The 25,794-nt window shown below is 42.7% G+C and overlaps 1 protein-coding gene across 1 annotated transcript; it reads left to right on the forward strand.

The window, feature by feature from the left end:
• The first annotated feature begins 533 nt into the window (after nucleotides 1–533).
• LOC109865712 (mucolipin-1) lies at nucleotides 534–24,471 on the forward strand. The gene is made up of 14 exons (XM_031799005.1): nucleotides 534–789; nucleotides 10,556–10,827; nucleotides 11,141–11,308; nucleotides 11,713–11,869; nucleotides 12,550–12,631; nucleotides 12,969–13,065; nucleotides 14,745–14,844; nucleotides 17,279–17,385; nucleotides 17,828–17,977; nucleotides 18,170–18,271; nucleotides 18,348–18,470; nucleotides 18,913–19,119; nucleotides 19,905–20,035; nucleotides 20,305–24,471. The coding sequence occupies exons 1-14, from the start codon at nucleotides 744–746 to the stop codon at nucleotides 20,339–20,341; spliced, it is 1,779 nt and encodes a 592-aa protein (XP_031654865.1). The 5' UTR covers nucleotides 534–743; the 3' UTR covers nucleotides 20,342–24,471.
• The last annotated feature ends 1,323 nt before the right edge of the window (nucleotides 24,472–25,794 follow it).

The raw sequence follows: 25,794 nt of genomic DNA on the forward strand, positions 1-25,794 counted from the left end.
TGACTATGTAAAGACTCAGTGAACATAGCCTTGCTATTGAGAAAGGCTGCTGTAGGCAGACTTGGCTCTAAAGAGAAGACAGGCTATGTCCACACTGCCCTTCCTAACCTCCTGCCAAATGTATGACCATATTAGAGACACATATTTCCCTCAGACTACACAGAACCACAAAAAAAAAGTTTAAAAAAAAAAAATTCTATTGGGTGAAATACCACAGCAAGATTTGTGACCTGTTGCCACAACAAAAAGGGCAACCAGTGAAGAACGTATATTTTCCCTTTTGACCTTGGAACTATTTACACATGGTTACGACACTGTATACAGACATAACACGACATTTGAATGTCTTTATTCTGTTTGAACTTTCGTGAGTGTAATGTATAACTGTTCATTTTTTTAAATGGTTTATTTCGCTTGCCTTTGCACTGTGAACATGTTCCCCATGCCAATACAGCCGTTTGAATTGAAAGAGATGAGAACAAGCGCCACCTTGTGCAGTCACGTGACACATGAGTCACGTGATGTCGCCTGAGGAAGCGAGTTATGTCTTGTGCTGATGCTGAACCTTTACAGTAAATGCAGAACACACAGGAAAACGTCGTCCTCATGGCTATCTTCTCGGACAGTTAATTCCACGCCAACAATATACTCGCGTTTTATAACAGCTTTTATTTGCCTTCGCTTATTCTGAAACAGTTCAGATTTTTATGTCGCATATTTATTTATAGTTTCAAAACGTTTACATGGCTACAGCAAGCGGGAATTGCAGCCACGGCGGCGCTGGTTCAGGTATGTTGAGTTGTTTACTAGTTATTTTCAAGAATTTTCTGACATGTTACTTTGTAACTTTGTGTGTTTTTAAATGGTTTGTTATATTGTTGCATGTCTTTCATTGAAAGGAGGGCCCTGAGTATATTCTACTTGTGTAACGTAGCTCTACAGAGGGCTGTCATTGCCAATCATCTCCATAAAACATACATCTCATTCTAGGTACAAAATGAATGGTGATTAGTCGTGAATAAATGCATAAGTAACATTGTATAACGCAGTAACATTGTGCAACACGGTAACATTGTATGAGGTTGACGCAGCAGCATCAACAATGTTTTGTTACAATGTTTCCAAACACTGACTGGAAGAAGCGTTATTGCTTAAATGTGTACAAAACCATCCACCATATTTAGTCATTTATCCACAATATGTTTTGTTTTTAATCATGTGATCGCTGTTTCTGGGCAAGTCATACAGCTTTAATGTGTGCAATATGAGTCGTTGTGTGTATGCTATTCCTGAATCCTGAATGATGCCGTATTTCCAATAGAATCTAGTAGCGTTATGCTATCCATATTCACAGGGTAAGTTGAGCCGCCTACATATTATCATTATCTCTTTAAAACCATGTCCATATTTCTCAAACACAATTCAAAACAATCACAATCGCTTTGTCTTTTAATCATTTTACTCATCATTTTACTCATCTTTTAACACAGTATTATCACCTAACAAACACAGTATATTTTAAACACTTTTAATATAAGCCAGGCCCTGGTGTTACCTGGTGTTACCTCATATCCCAGCAATAATGTATTGCATTACACCTAGTAAGAAAACACTTCAATTTGCTTAACTTGCCATTGGCTCAACTTACCCCATTGCCACTGGCTCAACTTACCCCAAGGCAAACAGAACTACAAGGATTAACTTTCATGATAGGTTTAGGGCCTCATGTTGACGCTTATAGAGACCCCAAGTGATGTATAGAACAATCTTTAAATTATCTGCTTTGGTTTAAATGCAAGCATCATGAAACCTCTAGCACAATAAATTCATTTGAGTTGGTGATAAACAGTTTGTTGGACCTAACTTGCTTACCACTTTCCATGTGGTTTCTTCCTCCACAGACTCAATGAAATCATGACTTCTTCCTAAATATTTGGTCAAATCATACATTTTGTGCATGGTTTCCTAGAAACAAGGGGTGGCCAACTTACCCTTTGGCTCAACATACCCCACTCTCCCCTACAGACATTCTGGATGAAATAGGCAAAGAGTTCGCTTTATGTTGACCGGCTGCTGACAGAATTAGCTAATAATAGTTTACACTTGTCAAGTTTGAGGTAGGAAATTATACCTGATGGCCACTTTCAGCAAGGAAAATTGTAGCCTTGAAATTGTTCTATTCTATCCCGTCATTGCAGTCAATGCTGTACTTCAATGCTCATGAGTCTTGATTCAAGCAATTATTCCTAAATTCCAGGGTTAGCGCTATCCGGGATCCCTGGGACATCTCTACCCTAAACACTAGCCCCCACCACAAGCATTTTAAATTATTAGTTGGACGTCCCAGGGATTCCGTTAAAATTCTAGAGCGTTGGAAGCTGAAAGAAACTGTTTCATGAGCCCCCTCCAGGACTCCAAAGACTGACGACTCTTGCTCCCTCCTACCACCATAGCATGTCTGCTACATTTTAAACCAGACTGACCCAGGTTCTCCATCTACCATACTCTGTGATAACCTCCCACCACCCAGTTACTTAACTTCCTCTCACATGTGTCGTAGTCTATGGTGCCCATATGACTGTGGACATAGGCTTTCACTTCTGCACTTCACTGTGTGTGGGTCAGGGGTTTACAAATTGTCTTGTAAGCAGTCGATACATATTTTCTTCTCATGCCGTAGTATACTTTCGACTCATTTACAGTACTTAATTTGTGGGTTGCAAAGGGTTGGAACTTTCCATGGAAAGTTAAGCCCTGGAATTTGGGATATTTTGCTTATCAAAAGAGTTAGCTTTTATAACAGTGAACCTTTTTTTGTGTGGGTTACACATAAGGCAATTCTAGGTCTTGTGGTATATTTTGATTAAACTTTCCCAAATTCAATGGAATTTCAACCCTCTGCATGCACTGTGCATTCTTCCATCACATGTACAACTGATTCTCAGATATTGCACACTGATGAGATGCTATTGAGCCCACACTACTGCACTGGCTGAGCCTAGGACTACATATTTTCTGGTATGTTTTGATTACAATACTGGGTGGGGTGAATACATTTTATATGACATACATGATTTTTTGTTAACTAGTAAATGACAGCCGACAGCAAAGTGTGTTTTAAATCACCTAACTTGTTAACAATTTCTGCTAGTTAGTTTTTGCTACCATGTGGGTTTTAACTTGCTTGAGCCTGCTAACCGAGGGGTGTTGATTAACCTGTTTCCATACATGTTTCATTTTACAACATTTATCTTACAAATGAGTTATTTGATCTAACTATTTATCTGTACATGGAATTGTATTTGTTGTTTTTATTACTTGTTTTTTTCTAATCTTTACTAGGAAAATGCCACAGGCACTATTTAATGTGTGGAGACATTTCACTGCAGCTAATGTAGAAGGAAAGCTGTGTACATTTGCAAATACTGTGCCAAATCATATGTGAAGAATGCAACAAAGATGCAGAATCATCTGGCCAAGTGCATAAAGTTCCCTCAGTGCTCACAACAAGCAACCTGTGACAAAAGTCCCTATACTTCTATTCGAGGTGAAAATGATGAATCAGACACCTTATCGATAGCAACAGCTCATGGTCCTCCTGGAATCAGATGTTTTTTTGACTCAATGGAGGAACGTAGTCCGAGAAATGCTGATGGAATGTCTTGGTCGAGCTGGGTATGCAACTGGTTCACCTCTGACGCTCACAGGCAATGTGTATTGGAATAGATTTCTGAATGTTCTTCGCCCAGCATACACCCCTCGAACAACACATTCTTTACCTACTCATTTTTTGGATGCAGAGTTGAACAGAGCTCCAGTGAAGGTCAAGCAAATCCTAGAGACACCAGACTGTATTGCAATCATCTCTGATGGGTGGTAGAATGATCATGGGCAAGGAATAATGAACTACATAATCTCCACCCCTCAACCAGTGTTCTACAAGAGCACAGACTCAAGGGACAAAAAGACACACCGGTCTCTACATTGCAGATAAGCTGAAGGCAGTCATAAATGACCTTGGACCACAGAAGGTATTAGCATTGGTGACAGACAATGTTGCAAACATGAAGGCTGCTTGGTCTAAACTGGAGGAGTCCTATCCTCACATCACACCCATTGGCTGTGCTGCTCATGCATTGAATCTGCTCCTCAAGGACATCGTGGCACTGAAAACAATGGATACATTCTACAAGAGAGCCAAGGAAATGGTTAGGTATGTGAAGGGTTATCAAGTTATAGCAGCAATCTACCTCACCAAGCAAAGTGAGAAGAATAAGAGGACCACATTGAAGCTGCCCAGCAACACCCATTGGGGTGGTGTTGTCATCATGTTTGACAGTCCTGGAGGGGAAGGAGTCTCCAAGAAATGTCCATATCACAGTCTGCCGATATGGACAGCCCCATCAAGAGGATCCTCCTGGATGATGTATTTTGGGAGAGAGTGGTAAGCAGCCTGAAACCTATAGCAGTAGCCATTGCACGGATTGAGGGAGACCATGCCATCCTGTCTGATGTTCAGACTCTGCTTGCAGATGTAAGAGAAGAAATCCGTACTGCCCTACCCACTTCACTGCTTCTCCAAGCAGAGGAAACTGCAGTTCTGAAATGCATCAAAAAGTGTGAAGACATCTGCCTGAAGCCCATACATGCTACAGCATACAAGTTGGACCCCAAATATGCTGGCAAGAGCATCCTGTCTGGTGCAGAGATCAACAAGGCCTATGGTGTCATCACTACCGTGTCTCGCCACCTTGGCCTGGATGAGGGCAAGTTTCTTGGCAGTCTGGAGAAGAAAGTACACTTCCAAGCTAGGGCTTTGGGGTGTAAATGCAATATGCAAGTCGTGCCAACATGTCCACCACCTGGTGGAAGGGACTTTGTGGATCTGAGGCTCTTTCCCCTGTTGCCTCCATCATCCTCCAAATCCCACCAACATCAGCCACCTCAGAGCGCAACTGCTCCTTGTTTGGGAACACGCACGCAACAGGCTGACCAATACAAGGTTTGAAAAATTGGTGGCCATCTGTGCAAATTTGAGGCTTTTTGAGCCTGACAACGAGCCATCCTCAAAAAGGTTTATAAGTGACAGTGAAGATGAGGCCTCAGTCTGATGTTCAAGAGGTCCAGGGAGAAGAAGCCTGAAAGGAAGACAGTCTAGAAACTAAAGCTTATGTTATCATTTTACAGATGTATGTTGAAAATGTTTTTGGGAGATGCAATGGATCATTGGGGATCATTCAATATTCCCTTTCTTTTGTTGTTCAGTGAAATCATCCCATGTGAAGAGTCAACTCATTTAATTGAAGTTCAATTTTTCTATTGGAAGGATTTAATCATTTGCAATTACGTCTACTTGTGATAAGGTAAAAGGTTTATGTTTCTGTCGCCTTATGATATGGTAAATATATACAATGCAAAAAAACATCTATATTTAAATGGTATTACAATTAATTTGCATATATTCCCATTAATTACCACAAAGTTTCCACCCTTGAATATTCCCCAAAATGTGCAACCTTAACACCGATATAAAGTGTTTTCTTCTATTAGATCAAATAAGCCTCATGTATCTAAATAGCAATAATAAAATGGCTTGACTAAATTCAACATTCTTATTCCCCCCCCCCATACAAAAACTCCTCAACTTGCTTAAATATTAATGATCTGCTTATGTGTACAGATTTTGCGCGGAGTAAACCCTCCCGCTTCCTCTCTGACGTGACCGAACACTTTTTACATGAGTGTCCTTTAACAGAAGTCACACGGCACCATCTGCTACAATAGTTAAATTGGACAAATAGCTCACAGTGTTGCGAGCCAGGTTTCTGGTCATTTTTGCGGTTTGTGATGTTCAAATCCTAGTTGTGATTATACATTTTTCCTTTGACAATTCCTTGTGAATTACAGGTATTTATTTTAAGATTTTATGTTGCGAAAGGTTCAGCTAAAACGATTATAAATATATTTAATGACGAGTTCTTGGAATCCCTCTTGCAGACTGACTTATAGGCTACTGCTATACAGGGGCGTAGATCTGCTGGAGTGCACCAGAGCCATACTTCGCCGATTCTCAGAATGGTGCTTGTTAAAAAAAATTTTTTTTTTGATAAAAGCTAAAACAAAGTCTCTCAAGATCACTTAATGTTTCATTAGTATTCTACATTGGCCTAACATTCCGACTATAATAGCGTACAGTGCATTCGGAAAGTGTTCAGACCCCTTGAATTTTTCCACATTTTGTTACGTTACAGCCTTATGCTAAAATGGATTAGATTCTTTTTTTCCTCCATCAATCTAAACACAATGCCCCATAATGACAAAGCAAAAACTGGCGGCGTCCACCTGTGGTAAATATAATTGATTGGACATGATTTGGAAAGGTACACACCTGTCTATATAAGGTTCCACAGTTGACAGTGCATGTCAGAGAAAAAAACAAGCCATGAGTTTGAATGAATTGTCAATAGAGCTCCGAGACAGGATTGTATCGAGGCACAGATCTGGGGAAGGGTACCAAAACATTTCTGCAGCATTGAAGTTCCCCAAGAATACAGTGGCCTCCATCATTCTTAAATGGAAGAAGTTTGGAACCACCAAGACTCTTCCTACAGCTGGCCGCCTGGCCAAACTGAGCAATCGAGGGAGAAGGGCCTTGGTCAGGGAGGTGACCAAGAACCAGATGGTCACTCTGACAGGGCTCTAGAGTTCCTCTGTAGAGATGGGAGAAGCTTCCAGAAGGACATCCATCTCTGCAGCACTCCACCAATCAGGCCTTTGTGGTAGAGTGGCCACACGGAAGCCACTATTTAGTAAAATGCACATGACAGCCTGCTTGGAGTTTGCCAAAATGTACCTCAGACCATGAGAAACAAGATTCTCTGGTCTGATGAAACCAAGATTGAACTCTTTGGCCTAAATGCCAACTGTCATGTCTAGAGGAAACCTGGCACCATCCCTACGGTGAAGCATGGTGGTGGCAGCATCATGCTGTGGGGATGTTTTTCAGTGGCAGGGACTGGGAGACTAGTCAGGATCGAGGGAATATTAACAGAGCAAAGTACAGAGAGAACCTGCTCCAGAGCGCTCACAACCTCAGACTGGGGTGAAAGTTCACCTTCCAACAGGACAATGTCTTAAGCACACAGCCAAGACAACGCTTCGGGACAAGTCTCTGATGTCCTTGAGTGGCCCAGCCAGAGCTCGGACTTGAACCCGATCTAACATCTCTGGAGTGGCCTTGAAAATAGCTGTGCAGTGACTCTCCTCATCCAACCTGACAGCACTTGAGAGGTTCTACAGAGAAGAATGGGAGAAACTCCCCAAGAGTTTCCAAATACAGGTGTGCCAAGCTTGTAGCGTCATACCCAAGAAGACTCGAGACTGTAATCACTGCCAAAGGTGCTTCAACAAAGTACTGAGTAAAGGGTCTGAATACTTGTGTAAATACATTTAAATGTTTTTATTTTATATTTTGCAAAAAATTATATAAACCTGCTTTTGCTTTGTCATTATGGGGTATTGTGTGTAGATTGAGAATAAGGCTGTAATGTAACACAATGTGGAAAAAGTCAAGGGGTCTGAATACTTTTCAAATACACTGTAGTTTAATGTTACTGTTAGGTCAAAAACATCACTTAATTTCTTATGTAGGCTACACTTACATGTACAACGTTTTCTATGCATTACTATTAGGGCTGACCCCATTTAGTCGACTGGGTGATTTGTTTGGTCAACCATGATTTTTTTGGGTCAAGCAGTGGCAAATATTTCAAATCAAATTATGGCACAAGAGACATGTCTGATTCAAGCCAGTCTGAGTCGACTAATCCAATGCGGAGGCTGCGTGGATGGCACACGGCAGCAGGTAGCCTAGTGGTTAGAGCGTTGGGCCAGTGACCGAAAGGTTGCTAGATCGAATTCCCAAGCTGACAAGGTAAAACTCTGTCGTTCTGTCCCTGAACAAAGCAGTTAACCCACCTTTGGATATAAAGTCCAAGATCTTTTATAGGCTGATGCAGAATTTGTTACAGGAAATAATCACTGTCCGCTGGTGAGGCTAGCATAGCGCTAACATGTGCCAGGTTATCTGACTGGACCAGCTACAATGTAGCGTTCTATAACGTGCAAGTAAATCAACAATTTTAATTGGCTGATGCGCATTTTGAGACTAAGAAACAGATTAAAGTTAAAAATAACAATAACAAAAAGTCCACCTCATAACCATGTCCTCTTGCCACAGGAGGAAATAGAAACAGGAAATAGAGTCTAAGAGAGTTAAGATTTGACAGAGACGAGGAGCAGCTTTGCTTATTTACTGGTTCCAATGAGGTTGCCCAGTGCAGACTGATAGCTGCTGATCCGTTGTAGCGATAGAGATGCTGGCAGACTGATGGTCACAGTGCTGACTATGACTGACGGACAAGGTGCAGGGTTGTCTATTAAGCCTTCTCTAACACACCATTGACTGCCCTGAACCGGAACAGCAGGATTTTTCAGCGGATTTATTCAGTTTGATTGACTATCTCTTAGTGCGGCTCAGCAACAAGCCCTCATCATCTGCAATTTTGTTTTGACGAATGCCCCATCAAGATCTGTCAATTTCTTGGCTTGGGCTCCTATTGCTGGCACGAAATGTTACAAAGTGAAATTCTTTCAGCGCAGGTCTGAATTGTTTTTGACAGGGAGAGTCACGCAACTGTTGTCATGTCTGAGTTTTTGTGACCTTGCAAGGTTCTGTGTGCAAGTTGTTGATATAATGTAGGTAGGTCACCCTCGCTAGATAGGCTTCTCTCATTCACTTGGCCGAACTAAAGATCGTTAGATATGCAGGTGATTATTGTAGGTAAACATTGAGATATCACCCTTGCCACACACACACACACATCAGTGATAATCTCTTCTACGTCCGTCAGACCAGATTTTGTGTCTTCAGGTCTGGGTCTGAGTTCTGGTAAACTGACATCCTGTGAGACCCAAGAGTTGACAGCAGTTCATTTCCAAGTTCAACTTCATTTTTCTCTAATACTGCTGAACTAGCTCTTTTACCCACCAACTATGTGGTCCACATTTCCCTTCCAAGTCTGTTATTGTCACATGTTTGTCACTCTGTTATTGTCACTCTGAGGTTGAATTAAGCTTTCACCAGCTGTCTCCACTGAATGCGCAGTGATATAGGTTTTTACTACACCTTTTATGATTTACGTTATCGACGACGCCAATCGAAATGTGTAGCGTCGCACCTCGAAGCTCTGCTCCTTTGACAAATGACTAAATCAAATCAAATCAAATTTATTTATATAGCCCTTCGTACATCAGCTGATATCTCAAAGTGCTGTACAGAAACCCAGCCTAAAACCCCAAACAGCAAGCAATGCAGGTGGAGAAGCACGGTGGCTAGGAAAAACTCCCTAGAAAGGCCAATACCTAGGAAGAAACCTAGAGAGGAACCAGGCTATGTGGGGTGGCCAGTCCTCTTCTGGCTGTGCCGGGTGGAGATTATAACAGAACATGGTCAAGATGTTCAATGTTCATAAATGACCAGCATGGTCGAATAATAATAAGGCAGAACAGTTGAAACTAGAGCAGCAGCACAGTCAGGTGGAAGTTGAAACTGGAGCAGCAGCATGGCCAGGTAGACTGGGGACAGCAAGGAGTCACCATGTCAGGTAGTCCTGGGGCATGGTCCTAGGGCTCAGGTCAGTTGAAACTGGAACAGCAGCATGGCCAGGTGGACTGGGGACAGCAAGGAGTCATCATGTCAGGTAGTCCTGGGGCATGGTCCTAGGGCTCAGGTCCTCCGAGAGAGAGAAAAAAAGAGAGAAGGAGAGAATTAGAGAACGCACACTTAGATTCACACAGGACACCGAATAGGACAGGAGAAGTACTCCAGATATAACAAACTGACCCCAGCCCCCCGACACAAACTACTGCAGCATAAATACTGGAGGCTGAGACAGGAGGGGTCAGGAGTACCAAGTCAGACGGGTGTAGTAGCGTAGCAGTAGCCCGACCATCCCTGGAGTCTTTCTGTGTCTTCCATCTCCAGTGGTGTGTTTCTGTCAGCCTTGAGAGGTGGAGCCGTCAGCTATAGCACACCAATCACCCGCTTCTCTTCCTCCAGGGAGGCTGTCTGTCTCGTCCGGCCCAGCCCATGGCCTCTGATCTGGGTGTTGTTTTAATAAGCCGGCCTGTGTCACCTCCCCAGGGTTTTACTAGATAGAGACGTGATGAAGGATGACTACATGAGGCGAGGGAGATTAGGAAATGTAGTGAATGAAAGCTGCCCAAACTAGTACAAGAGCTGTCACTCACTGAAGGGTAACATTAAGACACGTAGCCTATTCATCGGTAACAAACAGTGTCAACGGTTCAAAGCCACATACACTGGGTAAACCGTGTCGGTGCTCACAGAGGAAATGGCACTAATATGGAGTGTCGTTAGCGGTGTGCTATTGCAGATTGCTGTTTCTTTGATAGGCCATATTAGTCACTCTCACTATCCTTCTATCGCTGCTAACATGTTTTTTCTTCCCTTGCTCTCCATCTGTCTCTCCAGAGAAGGAGAGGTTGGTTTCCTCTGTGTCTCCTCACGGCTACGGCTCCAGCGACAGCAGCGACAAGCATGTTCACCACAGACACAGCCATGGCAACCCCCGGTTGCCCACAGCAACGGCTGGGGGCTGGCTGGGGGCAGAGCAGGAAGAGGAGGCCCTGCGCAGGAAGCTCAAGTACTTCTTCATGAGCCCCTGTGACAAGTTCCACGCCAAGGGCCGCAAGCCCTTCAAACTGGGCCTGCAGCTGCTCAAGATTATCATTGTCACGGTGCAGGTAACTACACACATTCAGTTTCATATGCACTTTGAGTTTATGAACAGTACATTTTAAACTCCCTCATGGCAAAGCTCGGATTTTATGGCAGGACCAACAATCCTGAAGTCCATAACAACTGACACCTTGTTTCATATGCACCGTTCCTATTGGTGGACAGTCTGTGCATCTGACGTTTTTAAATAGGGACCGACAATCTTTACAACAGTAACTTCTATAATTTCCCTTTGAGCAAAAAGGGTTATGTTATAGTTGCGAACAGTCGCTTTCCTTCAATAAAACACCTGAATCCCTACTTCCCTCCCTCCCTCAGCTGGTGTTGTTTGGCCTCAGCAACCAGATGGTGGTGACGTTCAAGGAGGAGAACACCATGTCCTTTAAGCACATCTTCTTGAAGGACTATGACGAGGGCTCCGACGACACGTTGGCCGTGTACACACAGAGCGACGTCTACGAACACATCTTCTACGCCGTAGACCAGGTAACAGTCACTAACGACACCTGGGTCATGTTCGTTAGGGCATGCAATAGAAAATGTTTTTAAAACGAAAATGTTTCAGCAAATCTCTCGCAAAGAAGGATCACATCTCGTCCCCTTCATATTTTCATCCTCTACTTTCAACTAAAAGCCTCCAACTCTTAGGCCCTGTTTGAATATTTAGAATGTATCCTTTCCTTCCCTGCATCATTTTGAAGTAATCACAGATCTGAGCGAGTTTGATTGGTGGAGGAGGTAGTGTGGAAACGTTCACTAATCGTCCACAAATCCTCATACAGAACACGGATTACCTCAAATTAGGGAGGAAGGAGGGATTCTTTAAAAAAATTAAAATATTAGAGCAGGGCCTTATTCTCCATCCTCGTACCCTTCCTCCTCCCTCACAGTATTTGATGCTACCCGAGACCACGGTGGGACGCTATGCGTACGTCTATGGGGTCGGGGTGAACGGGAGTGCCCTCTCTCTCTGCCAGCAGTACTACAAAAAGGGCAGCATCGATCCCGCCAATGATACCTTCAACATTGACCCTCATGTTATCACAGGTACATCGATCTACTTTCTTGCATTATGCCAGTGGTCACCAACCCTGGTACTAGAGCTACACAGTGTTTGTGCTTCCCAAATGGCACCCTATGGAGTGGGAATGTGGTGCCATTTGGGACTCAGTTTAAATGTAGTTCTGTTCCAGCATTAAAACGCCTGATTCGGCTTATCATGCTTTTGATGATTAGTTGACTGGTTGAAAAAGGATGAGTTTTGTGCCGGATTTGAACAAAAGCCTGCACGACTTGTGGCTTACCAGGGCCACGTTTGATGATTGACCATTGCTTTATAAGTTAACTTATTTCATTCCCTAGCCAAAGAGATGCTAATCTTTTCAGGAATGATTAATCGTAACTAGATTTATTTATTTATTGACTAAATGTGTGTAAATACTGTTGTTCCCCAATCATGTGAAAGTAGTAGGAAGCCCCACTTCCTTATATGAGCTGACACTTGGGGCAATACGACTGACTAAAGGGAAAACACATTGAACAACAGAAATCAACTGGTATTGAAATGGCCCGCCTTTTGACTCTTGACATGATCACCAGAATTAATTACTAGAACATACATTTATTTCAGTGTAATGGTAATTCTATTTCAGTGTAATTCTATTTCTATAAGGAAAAACATTAACAGCCCCTGAAATGACTAACTTCTCTCTCTGTCCTGTTACTAGATTGTGTGGGGGTTAACCCTCTGTCAGTCCCTCGAGCGCCTTTCGGCAGTGACTACAAGAACTTTATCCTCAAGTTCCACAAGTAAGGCTTCATTTTTCACGTCTTTTCAAATGACATTGGGTTCCTGTTTTCTGTCGGTCTACCACTAAGATAGATACTACAAAGATGGATGTCCCATCTAACTGTTAATTTTTATTGCTCTCACACACATTCAAACTGTTTACACACTACCTATAGCCCTGAGTTATGTTCATTCGACGGAAAACTAACAAAAAAAGGGAGGGTCTACCTGGACTTGTCCAATAAGAAACATACATTTTTGTTTTGTGTTACAAAATGTTTGAAAACTTTTCTTTGCTTTCACTTTGACATAACCCTGATGTCCCTCTTGGTTTTTTTTTCACTCTTTGTTGTCTAGACTCATAAACGTGACGATACAGTTCCACCTAAAGGCCATCAACATTCAGACCATCATCAACAACGAGATTCCTGACTGTTACACCTTCTTCATAACGGTGAGTCCCACCCCCCTTCCCTCCCCCACCACTTCCTGCAAATGGTCCTACCCAGTCTGTGACTCATTGTAACCTGTTTAGTGTGTAGTAGTTGCTGTGGAAACCTTTTCATTGCCTGTGTATTATAGGTAAGCTATGACCCGTTTTGTTATAAACTATTTAAAAAAAGGAACGTCCTTTCACTGTCAACTGCGTTTATTTTCAGCAAACTTAACATGTGTAAATATTTGTATGAACATAAGATTCAAAAACTGAGACATGAACTTAACAAGTTCCACAGACATAAATTGAATAATGTGTCCCTCAACAAAGGGGGGGGGGTCAAAATCAAAAGTCAGTATCTGGTGTGGCCACCACCTGCATAAAGTACTGCAGTGCATCTCCTTTTCATGGACTGCACCAGATTTGCCAGTTCTTGCTGTGAGATGTTACCCCCTCTCTTCCACCAAGGCACCTGCAAGTTCCCGGACATTTCTGGGGGGAATGGCCCTAGCCCTCACCCTCCGATCCAACAGGTCCCAGACATGCTCAATGGGATTGAGATCCGGACTCTTCCCTGGCCAATGCAGAACACTGACATTCCTGTCTTGCAGGAAATCACGCACAGAACAAGCAGTATGGCTGAGGGCATTGTCATGCTGGAGGGTCATGTCAGGATGAGCCTGCAGGAAGGGTACCACATGAGGGAGAAGGATGTCTTCCCTGTAACGCACAGCGTTGAGATTGCCTGCAATGACAACAAGCTCAGTCCGATGATGCTGTGACACATAGCCCCGGTCCATGACGGACCCTCCACCTCCAAATCGATCCCACTCCAGAGTACAGGCCTCGGTGTAACGCTCATTCCTTCGTCAATAAATGTGAATCCGACCATCACCCCTGGTGAGACACAACCGTGACTCGTCAGTGATGAGCACTTTTTGCCAGTCCTGTCTGGTCCAGCGACGGTGGGTTTGTGCCCATAGGCGACGTTGTTGCCGGTGATGTCTGGTGAGGACCTGCCTTACAACAGGCCTACAAGCCCTCAGTCCAGCCTCTCTCAGCCTATTGCGGACAGTCTGAGCACTGATGGAGGAATTGTGCGTTCCTGGTGTAACTCAGGCAGTTGTTGTTGCCATCCTGTACCTGTCCCGCTGGTGTGATGTTCAGATGTACCGATCCTGTGCAGGTGTTGTTACACATGGTCTGCCACTGCGAGGATGATCCGCTGTCCATCCTGTCTCACTGTAGCGCTGTCTTAGGCATCTCACAGTACCGACATTGCAATTTATTGCCCTGGCCACATCTGCAGTCCTCATGCCTCCTTGCAGCATGCCTAAGGCACGTTCACGCAGATAATGAGGGACCCTGGGCATCTTTCTTTTGGTGTTTTTCAGAGACCGTAGAAAGGCCTCTTTAGTGTCCTAAGTTTTCATAACTGTGACCTTAATTGCCTACCGTCTGTAAGCTGTTAGTGTGTTAACGACCGTTCCACAGGTGCATGTTCATTAATTGTTTATGGGTCTTTGAGCAAGCATGGAAAACAGTGTTTTAAAACCTTTACAATGAAGATCTGTGAAGTTATTTGGATTTTTACAAATTATCCTTGAAAGACAGGGTCCTGAAAAGGGACGTTTACAGCAAGTGCTAGTTACCTGTAGGAATGTCTGATCTGTTGCTCTTTCCATCTGATTCTACAGATAGTCCTGGACAACAAGGCTCACAGTGGTAAAGTGAGGATCAGTCTGGAAAACCAGGCTTTTATAAAGGAGTGTAAAGACCCCAGTGTGTCAGGCCACGGTGAGATAGACGTTTTGTTTTTATTAGACATTTAGTTCACCAGGGTAATATTAATTAAGCACCAAACGGACTGAAACGTGGGGACTACCTGATCTACTTCCGTTGCTAAATATTTTTAGACTGTGTGCCCTAATTATTACGACCCAGGAGAATCTCGAGGTAGTAAACCATTTTTTTTTAGAGAGACCTGATAAGAGAGTTGGCTAAAAAATAAAAAATAATATATATATATATTATATGTATTTATATGTGTATTTATATGTGTATATATTATTATGTGTATATATATTATTTATATGTGTATATATATTATTATATGTATTATGTGTATATATATTATTTATATGTATTTATGTGTATATATATTATTTATATGTATTTATGTGTATATATATTATTTATATGTATTTATGTGTATATATATTATTTATATGTATTTATGTGTATATATATTATTTATATGTATTTATGTGTATATATATTATTTATATGTATTTATGTGTATATATATTATTTATATGTATTTATGTGTATATATATTATTTATATGTATTTATGTGTATATATATTATTTATATGTGTATATACAGTGCCTTGCGAAAGTATTCGGCCCCCTTGAACTTTGCGACCTTTTGCCACATTTCAGGCTTCAAACATAAAGATATAAAACTGTATTTTTTTTGTGAAGAATCAACAACAAGTGGGACACAATCATGAAGTGGAACGACATTTATTGGAAATTTCAAACTTTTTTAACAAAACAAAAACTGAAAAATTGGGCGTGCAAAATTATTCAGCCCTGTTACTTTCAGTGCAGCAAACTCTCTCCAGAAGTTCGGTGAGGATCTCTGAATGATCCAATGTTGACCTAAATGACTAATGATGATAAATACAATCCACCTGTGTGTAATCAAGTCTCCGTATAAATGCACCTGCACTGTGATAGTCTCAGAGGTCCGTTAAAAGCGCAGAGAGCATCATGAAGAACAAGGAACACACCAGGCAGGTCCGAGATACTGTTGTGAAGAAGTTTAAAGCCGGATTTGGATACAAAAAGATTTCCCAAGCTTTAAACATCCCAAGGAGCACTGTGCAAGCGATAATATTGAAATGGAAGGAGTATCAGACCACTGCAAATCTACCAAGACCTGGCCGTCCCTCTAAACTTTCAGCTCATACAAGGAGAAGACTGATCAGAGATGCAGCCAAGAGGCCCATGATCACTCTGGATGAACTGCAGAGATCTACAGCTGAGGTGGGAGACTCTGTCCATAGGACAACAATCAGTCGTATATTGCACAAATCTGGCCTTTATGGAAGAGTGGCAAGAAGAAAGCCATTTCTTAAAGATATCCATAAAAAGTGTTGTTTAAAGTTTGCCACAAGCCACCTGGGAGACACACCAAACATGTGGAAGAAGGTGCTCTGGTCAGATGAAACCAAAATTGAACTTTTTGGCAACAATGCAAAACGTTATGTTTGGCGTAAAAGCAACACAGTTCATCACCCTGAACACACCATCCCCACTGTCAAACATGGTGGTGGCAGCATCATGGTTTGGGCCTGCTTTTCTTCAGCAGGGACAGGGAAGATGGTTAAAATTGATGGGAAGATGGATGGAGCCAAATACAGGACCAAAAGACCTGAGACTGGGACGGAGATTTGTCTTCCAACAAGACAATGATCCAAAACATAAAGCAAAATCTACAATGGAATGGTTCAAAAATAAACATATCCAGGTGTTAGAATGGCCAAGTCAAAGTCCAGACCTGAATCCAATCGAGAATCTGTGGAAAGAACTGAAAACTGCTGTTCACAAATGCTCTCCATCCAACCTCACTGAGCTCGAGCTGTTTTGCAAGGAGGAATGGGAAAAAATGTCAGTCTCTCGATGTGCAAAACTGATAGAGACATACCCCAAGAGACTTATAGCTGTAATCGCAGCAAAAGGTGGCGCTACAAAGTATTAACTTAAGGGGGCTGAATAATTTTGCACGCCCAATTTTTCAGTTTTTGATTTGTTAAAAAAGTTTGAAATATCCAATAAATGACGTTCCACTTCATGATTGTGTCCCACTTGTTGTTGATTCTTCACAAAAAAATACAGTTTTATATCTTTATGTTTGAAGCCTGAAATGTGGCAAAAGGTCGTAAAGTTCAAGGGAGCCGAATACTTTCGCAAGGCACTATATATATATATGGGTCAATACAAAACTACACACAGAATGACCAGACAGAAATTAACCGGTCCAACTTCTAACCACAAACAAACACTATGTAGACACTAAGCAATCTCCCCTTTCGCCATCTTCATTTGACCTCATAAGACATTATTGATGTCAACATGAAAGATTGAATTAAGTGGAAGTAAGTATTCGCCCCTCTGCTTCTACTTGATGAAACCACTAACTCTCTTTCCTTACCTCCCTCTCAGCGGAGAACTACACGCGGGTAACGTTTGACGTGGTGGTGGTGATCGTTTGTATACTGTCCCTGGTGCTGTGTGGCCGCTCCATACTCCGCGGCATCATACTACAGGCCGTAAGTCACTGGGAGGTAGAGGGCAGGAAGAGAGAATGTGGTGAAAAGGAGGAACATCCAATCTGGTGGTTCTCTATAACTCAGCTGGTAGACCATGGCTCTTGCAACGCCAGGATAGTGGGTTCGATCCCTGGGACCACTCATAACGTAGAATGTATGCATGCATGACTGTAAGTCACTTTGGATAAAAGCGTTTGCTAAATGGCATATATTATCTGAGAACAAACTGTAGATACATTTGTTTGCTTGTTATAGGGTTGTGGGGTGGGAGAAGGAGAGAAAATATATTTTTTTGATGGGGAGGGGATTGGCATTCTGTGAAGTGATGCCATTCTTCGAGTAATGTTCTGCAACACAATCTGAGAAGGTGTGATAACTCGTCTTCCCAGTAGGGCCACCCAACTCCTCTCTCTCTCTCTGTCTCTCTATCTCTGTGTAACAGGAGTTTGTCGAGTTCTTCAAGACCAACCTGGGCCGGAAAGTAAGCTGGGACGAAAGGATGGAATTCATCAACGGCTGGTACATCCTGCTCATCATCAGTGACGTCCTCACCGTCATCGGCAGCATCATCAAGATTGGCATCGAATCCAAGGTCAGTCCCCCTCTAGGGGACTTTTTCCTCTACTGCTCAGAGTAGAATAGAATACCTTTTATTTTTCCCAGAGGAAAATGCTAAAGAATTATTTGAAATCACCACTCAAAATTGTATCTCAGTTTGGGTTATGATAAAGATTGTTGTGCTATGCTCATGAGGCATTTATGAGTTGAATATCTCTCCATACAGAATTTGTCATCATATGATGAGTGTGGCATCCTGTTGGGGACCTCCACCTTGTTGGTGTGGGTCGGAGTCATTCGCTACCTCAGCTTCTTCCAGAAGTACAATGTAAGTTGCCTACACACACACACACACACTAACGATGACAGTGTTTCACCCACTCTCCTGGTTCTCTCCCTCTCAGATCCTGATCGTGACTTTGCGAGCTGCGTTCCCCAACGTGATCCGGTTCTGCAGCTGTGTGGCTGTCATCTACCTGGGCTACTGCTTCTGTGGCTGGATCGTGCTGGGGCCCTATCACGTCAAGGTACAGACAGCCACCATTTTGAAGCACAGGCAGACATGCTAACAGGAGAAGGCCAGTAACAGAGCGGGTCGGCAAATAGATTGAAAAGGAAAGTGAATCTGGAGGGGGACACCCCATATGGTTCAGTGATGATGCACAATGGTGCATTTTGGGATTTTGCACAATAATGAGGTACTGTGTTATTAACATGTGATTTGTCTATTATTATAATTCAATATTGACTGGCCCTTGCCAGTAAGATGGCCTTAAGGGAATTATTTTGTACCAAAAATAATTGTGTACTGAATCCTGAAAATTGTTGAACCAATATAGTGAGATGGTCATGTTAAGTCACATGGTTGTTTGTGTAATTTAAGTCTCTCTCTCTATCGTATTCAATTCATTAAGCTGTATTGCTATGAAATGTAATTGAACTGTTTCCCTCTCTCTCGCCCTCTGTCAGTTCCGCTCTCTCTCCATGGTGTCGGAGTGCCTGTTCTCGCTGATCAACGGCGACGACATGTTTGTGACCTTCTCTGAGATGCAGGAGAGCAGCACACTGGTGTGGGTGTTCAGCCAGGTCTACCTGTACACCTTCATCTCCCTCTTCATCTACATGGTACTGTCGCTCTTCATCGCCCTCATCACCGGTGCCTACGAAACCATCAAGGTAACAACAAAGGGCGGCATTTTCGTCAGGCAAAAGAGCACAGATCTGTGTAAATAATACAGTAAAACTTATCATCCACAGTGAGATTTAATTTGAAAATGTTCTTCAGCGATGTGCATTTTCAGAGATCAAGGTACAGCCAAGAGTCATTATAGCCCTTTATCTATGAAGGAAGTTAGAGGTCATTTCTCAATATGACTGGAAGACAATAGTATCTACTAGCATGCTTGCAGTTACCCTGGACTTCCAGTCATTGCTCTAATGCTATTTGGCAATTGCGCTAACTCTAGTTAGCAACTTCCTTCAAACTGCACGCAGAGACATAGAAATGGTATCCACAAGTTCATCTGACTCTAGGGAAGTAGATGAAGTCCTGAAGTGTCCCTTTAAACAGACTCTAATCCAAATGAATGTAAAAGATAAGCATTGTATAATTTCTTATTTGCTGCTTGTCTTTTACTTTCATTTGGAGTTGAGGCATATAGCTGGATTTACACAATACATTTTGTGGAATGTAGATTCATATTTAGAGTTGCCTTCCTCATGAAGAACGTTCATGTTCACTGCTCATAGCGGTACAAACAGAAGCCAATTCCAAACGACAACACCTAGTGAAAGCCAACCGATCACGGTACACATGGTGGTTGTGTCCCAAATGGCTCCCTATTCCCTAGACAGTGCCCTGGTCAGTGGTAGTGCACTACATAGGGAATAGGGTGCCATTTGAGATGCAGAAAGTGGGTAACCCTAAACATGGATGCATGTCTCCTCTCCTGTCCCTCAAGCACCAAACCCAGGAGCCCTACCACATTACGGACCTGCACGCCTTCATCGCAGAGTGCACTGACACGCCCAGCTCGGGCATGTACCGGGGCCTCGAGACCTCTCCCTGCTCCTTCTTCTGCTGCTGTGACAGGTAGGTCAGAGGGCACAGGTCAAGACTGAAGGTAGAAGTCAAGGCCAGGTTCAGAATCCACCCTCCAGCTCCTAACCTCTTCAGTGTTTGCCGATCTGAAGGAGTCAGACGGGTGTAAGTTGGTGATGGCTCCAACTAGCCTTGATGGGGATGGATGTTCCCCTGTAGAATGATCAGCAGTAGATGCCACTTCAATGACCAGACAATAACAGATGCATTCACTGTTATCCTTTCTATCACGATTGAGAGACGTTTATGTTTTTCTACAGAACGACAACATACGAGGATGTCCTTTTGGTGAACTGACTGGGTTGTGGTGTCTGGACCTACAGCGCTCTCTGCTGGCCCGGAGCACTGCACTGCATCCAGATTTTCATTGTCTTTACCATTGAATCTGGGTCAGGCATGAGCCAGGACTATGAGCTGAAAACCTAGTCTTTTTTGAGTGGATTCATTGACGAGACCACCTGCGTTGTGTGAATGTTATAGGGATGTTGCACAGTAACATACAGCTCAACACCGCATTCCCCACACAGAAAGAGAAGTGTTTTGCCAAAATTGGGATTTACGCACAATCCATACTTGCTGAGGGCCATAGTGCAATGTCTTGTTAGCACATTTAGCTGCTTTTTAATTGTTTTACATGAATTTTTAGGTGTTCAGTAAGCTACACAAGGGACAAGAACTGGACAAAGCATGTTTTTTTTTAATGTCAGAAGTTCTGGTTATATATGAAGGTTGATGACAATGACATGCATACTTCATCCTAGGCCAGAGACTGCTCTGGAGTAGCACTTCCACTGTCCCTGAGAGCACTAAAGTCCAGTTCACATGACTCATGCAAGAACGTCATTGCCCTGTCATGAGGCGCAAGCCCATCAAGAACTGCTGAGAGCAAGGCTGGCTTGGCCACAGCTCTTTGTGGTCACCACCACTGAACTCAGTACAAGTCAATTGAACTTAAACCCTGCACTGCGCCTGGACCCAATAGCTCACTCAATGACCTTAATCTTTGCTCTTTGCTGTACAAATCTCCTGCCAAATAGGCTGTGGTTAGACAGGCAGCCCAATTCTGATCTCTCCCCCCCCCCCCCCACACACACACTAATTGGCCTTTTGACCTTTCACATCAGATCTTTTTCAGAGTTGATTTGATTGGTAAAAATAAGATCAGAATTGAGCTGCCTGTCTAAACGCAGCCATAGTATTTCAGCGTTTCAATTAAAAAACCAGTACTCACACCCAGGTGCTGGTTCTGGTCTCCAGGAACAATATCCATAGAATTGTTCTATAGTTTTAAGTTGGACACAGAAAGAGATGCAGTGCATCATCTCAATCACACCTACAGTACCAGTGGTTTCAGTAGGTGTTAATCCGATGACGCAGCACACAGGGTAAACGTCAGTGCCGTTGTTGATTTTGTACGTGTCAAGTTCTACACTGTACATGTTCTGTTCACGATGCACAAATGATGCTTTTTATCGCTGCGTGCTGAACACTGCTTCGTCAGAGTTAAATTGAAAAAGGGATCCGTAGTGAAGTAGTCAAGTCTACTCCCGAGTCTCACAAAGACCCACCATGGCACAACATTCCGGTCGCAATGGAAATATGACTGTCCAATTTTGCCTGACCTGAATGTCACTTCCTTAAATGAGGAAACTACATGATTGGTAAATGGAGAGTTCATCTATTTTTTGTGTGTGTGAATTTTTAAAGGCCTATGCTCCAGTCATGGACAATATGGATGGAGAACTGCAAATTGTATCCGACTGGTCTAAAGAACAAAGACTGCCTGCGAGTAATGAGGAGAGGATAACGAGCAGGCAGGACAGCTAAGCGAGGCCAGAGGGATGGGGTATTTGCGAGCATTGCAGTAATGCTTGTGGTGTTGACCCAGAAGAATGCTCTTACATATGTTTCGTTCCCATTCTGTTTTCCGTCTCATAATGATGTCTAGTTTAAAACGAACCAATTGCTTTGTGCTTGTGAAACTTTAAATTATTTTTTAGTTTTTTTAAAATGTTGGATTGTTTATGTATCTAGAGCGAAATGCCTAAGGGGAGCATGGTCTTCAGGTTCAGGCTCCAGAAAGTGGTCATGCATTGAGCTTTGTACTCCAATCACCTTTGAAGGAGGAGAAAAAAAACTTTTTTTTATAATAGGTTATAGGCCTGCTTCCATTTCGGTCCCAGCTACTCTTCTAAAAGTGAACCTTTTGGCGTTGATAGATTCCATAGAACCAAGGTGTAGGCAAAGTTATACGGGAATATAACCTCCCAAATAGGCTAAAAGCTGAGCTTTCACCATATCCGTCCTTTAGGATCTGAGAACACCAAAGGGCTAGAGGCCACGAGAAGTGGCTAGGGGCTGAAATTATACTGGGCCATAGCCTGTCTGTTAGTGAGGAGTCATGTAGCTCTTATTTGAATGGTCATATAGTACATTTAAATTAAATGTATGTTCTTAACTAAGCAGTACACCAACAGGATTTGTTTTTGGCCTTGCGTTTGTATATTGTAGTATTAGACACTTAAGAGGTCCTGTCCAAGCAGTCTGTAGACATTTATACAGTTCATTGTGTAATCTTTTTTTTTTTATGTTCATCTTACTTGAACATTGTTTTGAGTATGTTGGATCTCTGTGCCACACTGGGTATGATGCCAAACCACTGATGATTAAATGCCTGTTTGTTCACCTGGCTGGAAATACTTCGGAGAAGGAGGAGGTGGCAAATGCTTTGGGCTGCATCCCGATTCTCCACCCTTCTCCCGAAGTCTGCATTTGCACACATCGATGAATTTAAAAGCAATGGGATTGGTTTAATCGTTGGCTAGAGAGAATTTCAACTTGTTAAATCCATAACCGGAAGTGTGCAAGTGCAAATATTTTTTTAAAGGGTGAAGAATCAGGACGCAGCCATACTTTGGGTTCTTCACCACTTGATTTTGATCAAACAAGGCTGGTAAAATAATCTGCTTTGTTGATGTTTGAGTTATATATTGTTTGCATGAAACTCAAGCCCATGGTCAAGCTTAAATCATGAGTTTACCTCAGGATGTAATTACCTGAAGTTACCAGAAGGGGGAATAAGTGCTTTTGCACCCCTCAGACTCAGACAATAACATCCTAAAGGAGGAGAATCGACCACCTTACATCTAAGATCTGTTTATTAGGTAGAGAGAGACAATAGGGATCGAATACAACCGAAGACAAAATGTATTATAGTACAACAAATACCATAGATACATTTACACAATTCATGTAACATTCAATATGCACAAATTCGTCACAGTCCACATATCAAAACGGCGATGGTAGATCTCCTTAAATAGAACACTTGTGCCCATATCCTGGTAACACAGGAAGTTGGTGGCACCTTAAAAACCTCTTAAGGATCTGCTCCTTTTAAAAAAAAATCTCCTAAAATGACATGCCCAAATCTAACTGCCTGTAGCTCATGCCCCGAAGCATGGATATGCATATTCTTGTTACCGTTTGAAAGGAAACACTGACGTTTGTGGAAATGTGAAAGGAATGTAGGAGAATACAACACAATAGATTTGGTAAAAGATGATACAAAGAAAAAAAAACCCGTTCTTTAATATTTTTTTTGTACCATCTTTGAAATGCAAGATAAAGACCATAATGTATTATTCCAGCCCAGGTGCAATTTATATTTTGCAGTGTATGTGTAAAGTTTTAGACTGATCAAATGAACCATTGCATTTCTGTTCAAGCTGTTGTATCAAGACTGCCCAAATGTGCCTCATTTGTTTGAATAACTTTTCATGTTCAAAATTGTGCACTCCTCAAACAATAGCATGGCATTCTTTCACTGTAATAGATACTGTAAACTTAGAAAGTGCAGTTTAGATTAATTGGGGAGAATGGGCTCGTGGTAATGTCTGGAGCGAAATTACTGGAATGGTAACAAACACATGGCTTCCATGTTTTTGATGCCATTCCATTCGCTCTGTTCCAGACATTTTTATGAGCCGTCCTCCCCTCAGCAGCCTCCACTGCCTGGTAACGTACCTTTCCTAAGCAGCCTTTGGCGGCTGATGCAGCACATCATTCCTTCCAGCCCACTTAACCTAATCTCATCATCCATTACGTACTGTTCTGGCTGCCCATCCTTTAGCTGGGCTCTTGGGCCACGCCCATCTCAGTGACACACACTTTGTTTTTGCACTCTAGTAGTCTACTGGGTGTGTCCACTGTGTATGTGCACACCACTTGATGATGGCGTTGTTTTTTTAAATGGTTTTTCTTTTTTCCCACACCAAATACAAACACACACAACGACTACATCTCCTCTGCCAGACCCGCATGCTCACACCTTCATCCCTAGTGCCGGCATTATTGTTTGCCACTTGGCCTTAAATTGTACCAATTTGTTTCTTCTCAATATTTCAATAATAAATTATTAGATTACTCCCTTGTGTTAATGATGGATTGATTGATTCCCAAGTTAAGTATACGTTTTTTTCAAGATGAGTGATGAGAAGAGAATCGTCCAGCCCATTGGAGATCTCCCTACACCCCCATATTGTTTTTCCATTTAACCTTTATTCATACAGGTTATTTTCATCGAAATATGCCTTTTGCACTAGAGACCTGTAATGACCTGAGGATATGCTTGTGGTTGTTACATGGTGCCCTCAATACATAATGACTACGCTGAGGTAATGGTCTACAATCTAAAGTTTCAATGGGTTTGGTGTCTGTGGCATTGCTATTTCTATAGTATTTCATTTGTCATTTGATAATGTTTTCCAGTGTGTCAAAGGTGGCCTCACGTTTCCCGACTGCCGAACAACGATGACTGAGAGAAGCTACTGTAGTAAAGGAGTGATGCGCTAGGCTTCCATGATATTTTGAGATGAGGTTCCCTCTAACTGTTGTCTTGGTGGACTAAGGTCAGAAATTGACCTCCATGACCCTTTTCTTCAGCGTGTGTGTGTGCTGGTGTAACAGTATAACTTTAGACCGTACCCTCGCCCATACCCGGGAGCGAACCAGGGACCCTCTGCACACATCAACAACAGTCACCCACGAAGCATCGTTACCCATCGCTCCACAAAAGCCGCGGCCCTTGCAGAGCAAGGGGAAACACTACTTCAAGGTCTCAGAGCAAGTGACGTCACCGATTGAAACGCTATTTAGCGCGCACCACCACTAACTAGCTAGCTATTTCACATCCTTTACACTGGTCTGTTTTTCTGTCTGTCTGTATATCTGCCAGTCACTCTCTCTGTCTGTTAGCCTCTCTGTATGTGTGTGGGCTTGCATGGTTGTTTGCTCTGTGCCATGGGCAGCGTATGCAGCTGTACATGGAGCTGCATACACAAAGTATGTCTGGGATTGGTGTTGTTTTGGCAGATGGGTGAAACAACAAGACCTCACTGGAAGACTGTGGGCCAGCAAGTCAAATAGGGGGATGAAAGAAACTACTTTGGTTTAACAATTAATCCCTGTTCCATTGCCACAGGCTTTCCCATAGAGACCAATACTGAGCCACACCCTTATAGGACAACATTACAGAGCATTGAGATGGGTGGGCAGAAACAGGAATTAACTGGATTTTGTGGTTTTACTAACAACACAATTGAGGATCTTGGTTTGTGGCCGAATACACACACACTATAAAAGCTATGGGGTCAGGGAGAGGCTCTTGGTTCCCCAGTCTCTGCAATTAGCCCTCGACGATAGTAAAGGCTGACAGGCTGCAGATGTAACAATTGCCAGAGCCCTGTGAA

Source organism: Oncorhynchus kisutch, linkage group LG20 (assembly GCF_002021735.2).
Source record: "Oncorhynchus kisutch isolate 150728-3 linkage group LG20, Okis_V2, whole genome shotgun sequence".
NCBI lineage: Eukaryota > Metazoa > Chordata > Actinopteri > Salmoniformes > Salmonidae > Oncorhynchus > Oncorhynchus kisutch.

Bases quoted from the DNA above. Each gene is read 5' to 3' on its own strand.
- LOC109865712 (XM_031799005.1), top strand. From the start codon at position 744: ATGGCTACAGCAAGCGGGAATTGCAGCCACGGCGGCGCTGGTTCAG. The intron at 10,828-11,140 runs GTAACTACACAC...TCCCTCCCTCAG, and splicing joins TTATCATTGTCACGGTGCAG to CTGGTGTTGTTTGGCCTCAG. The intron at 19,120-19,904 runs GTAACAACAAAG...CTGTCCCTCAAG, and splicing joins GTGCCTACGAAACCATCAAG to CACCAAACCCAGGAGCCCTA.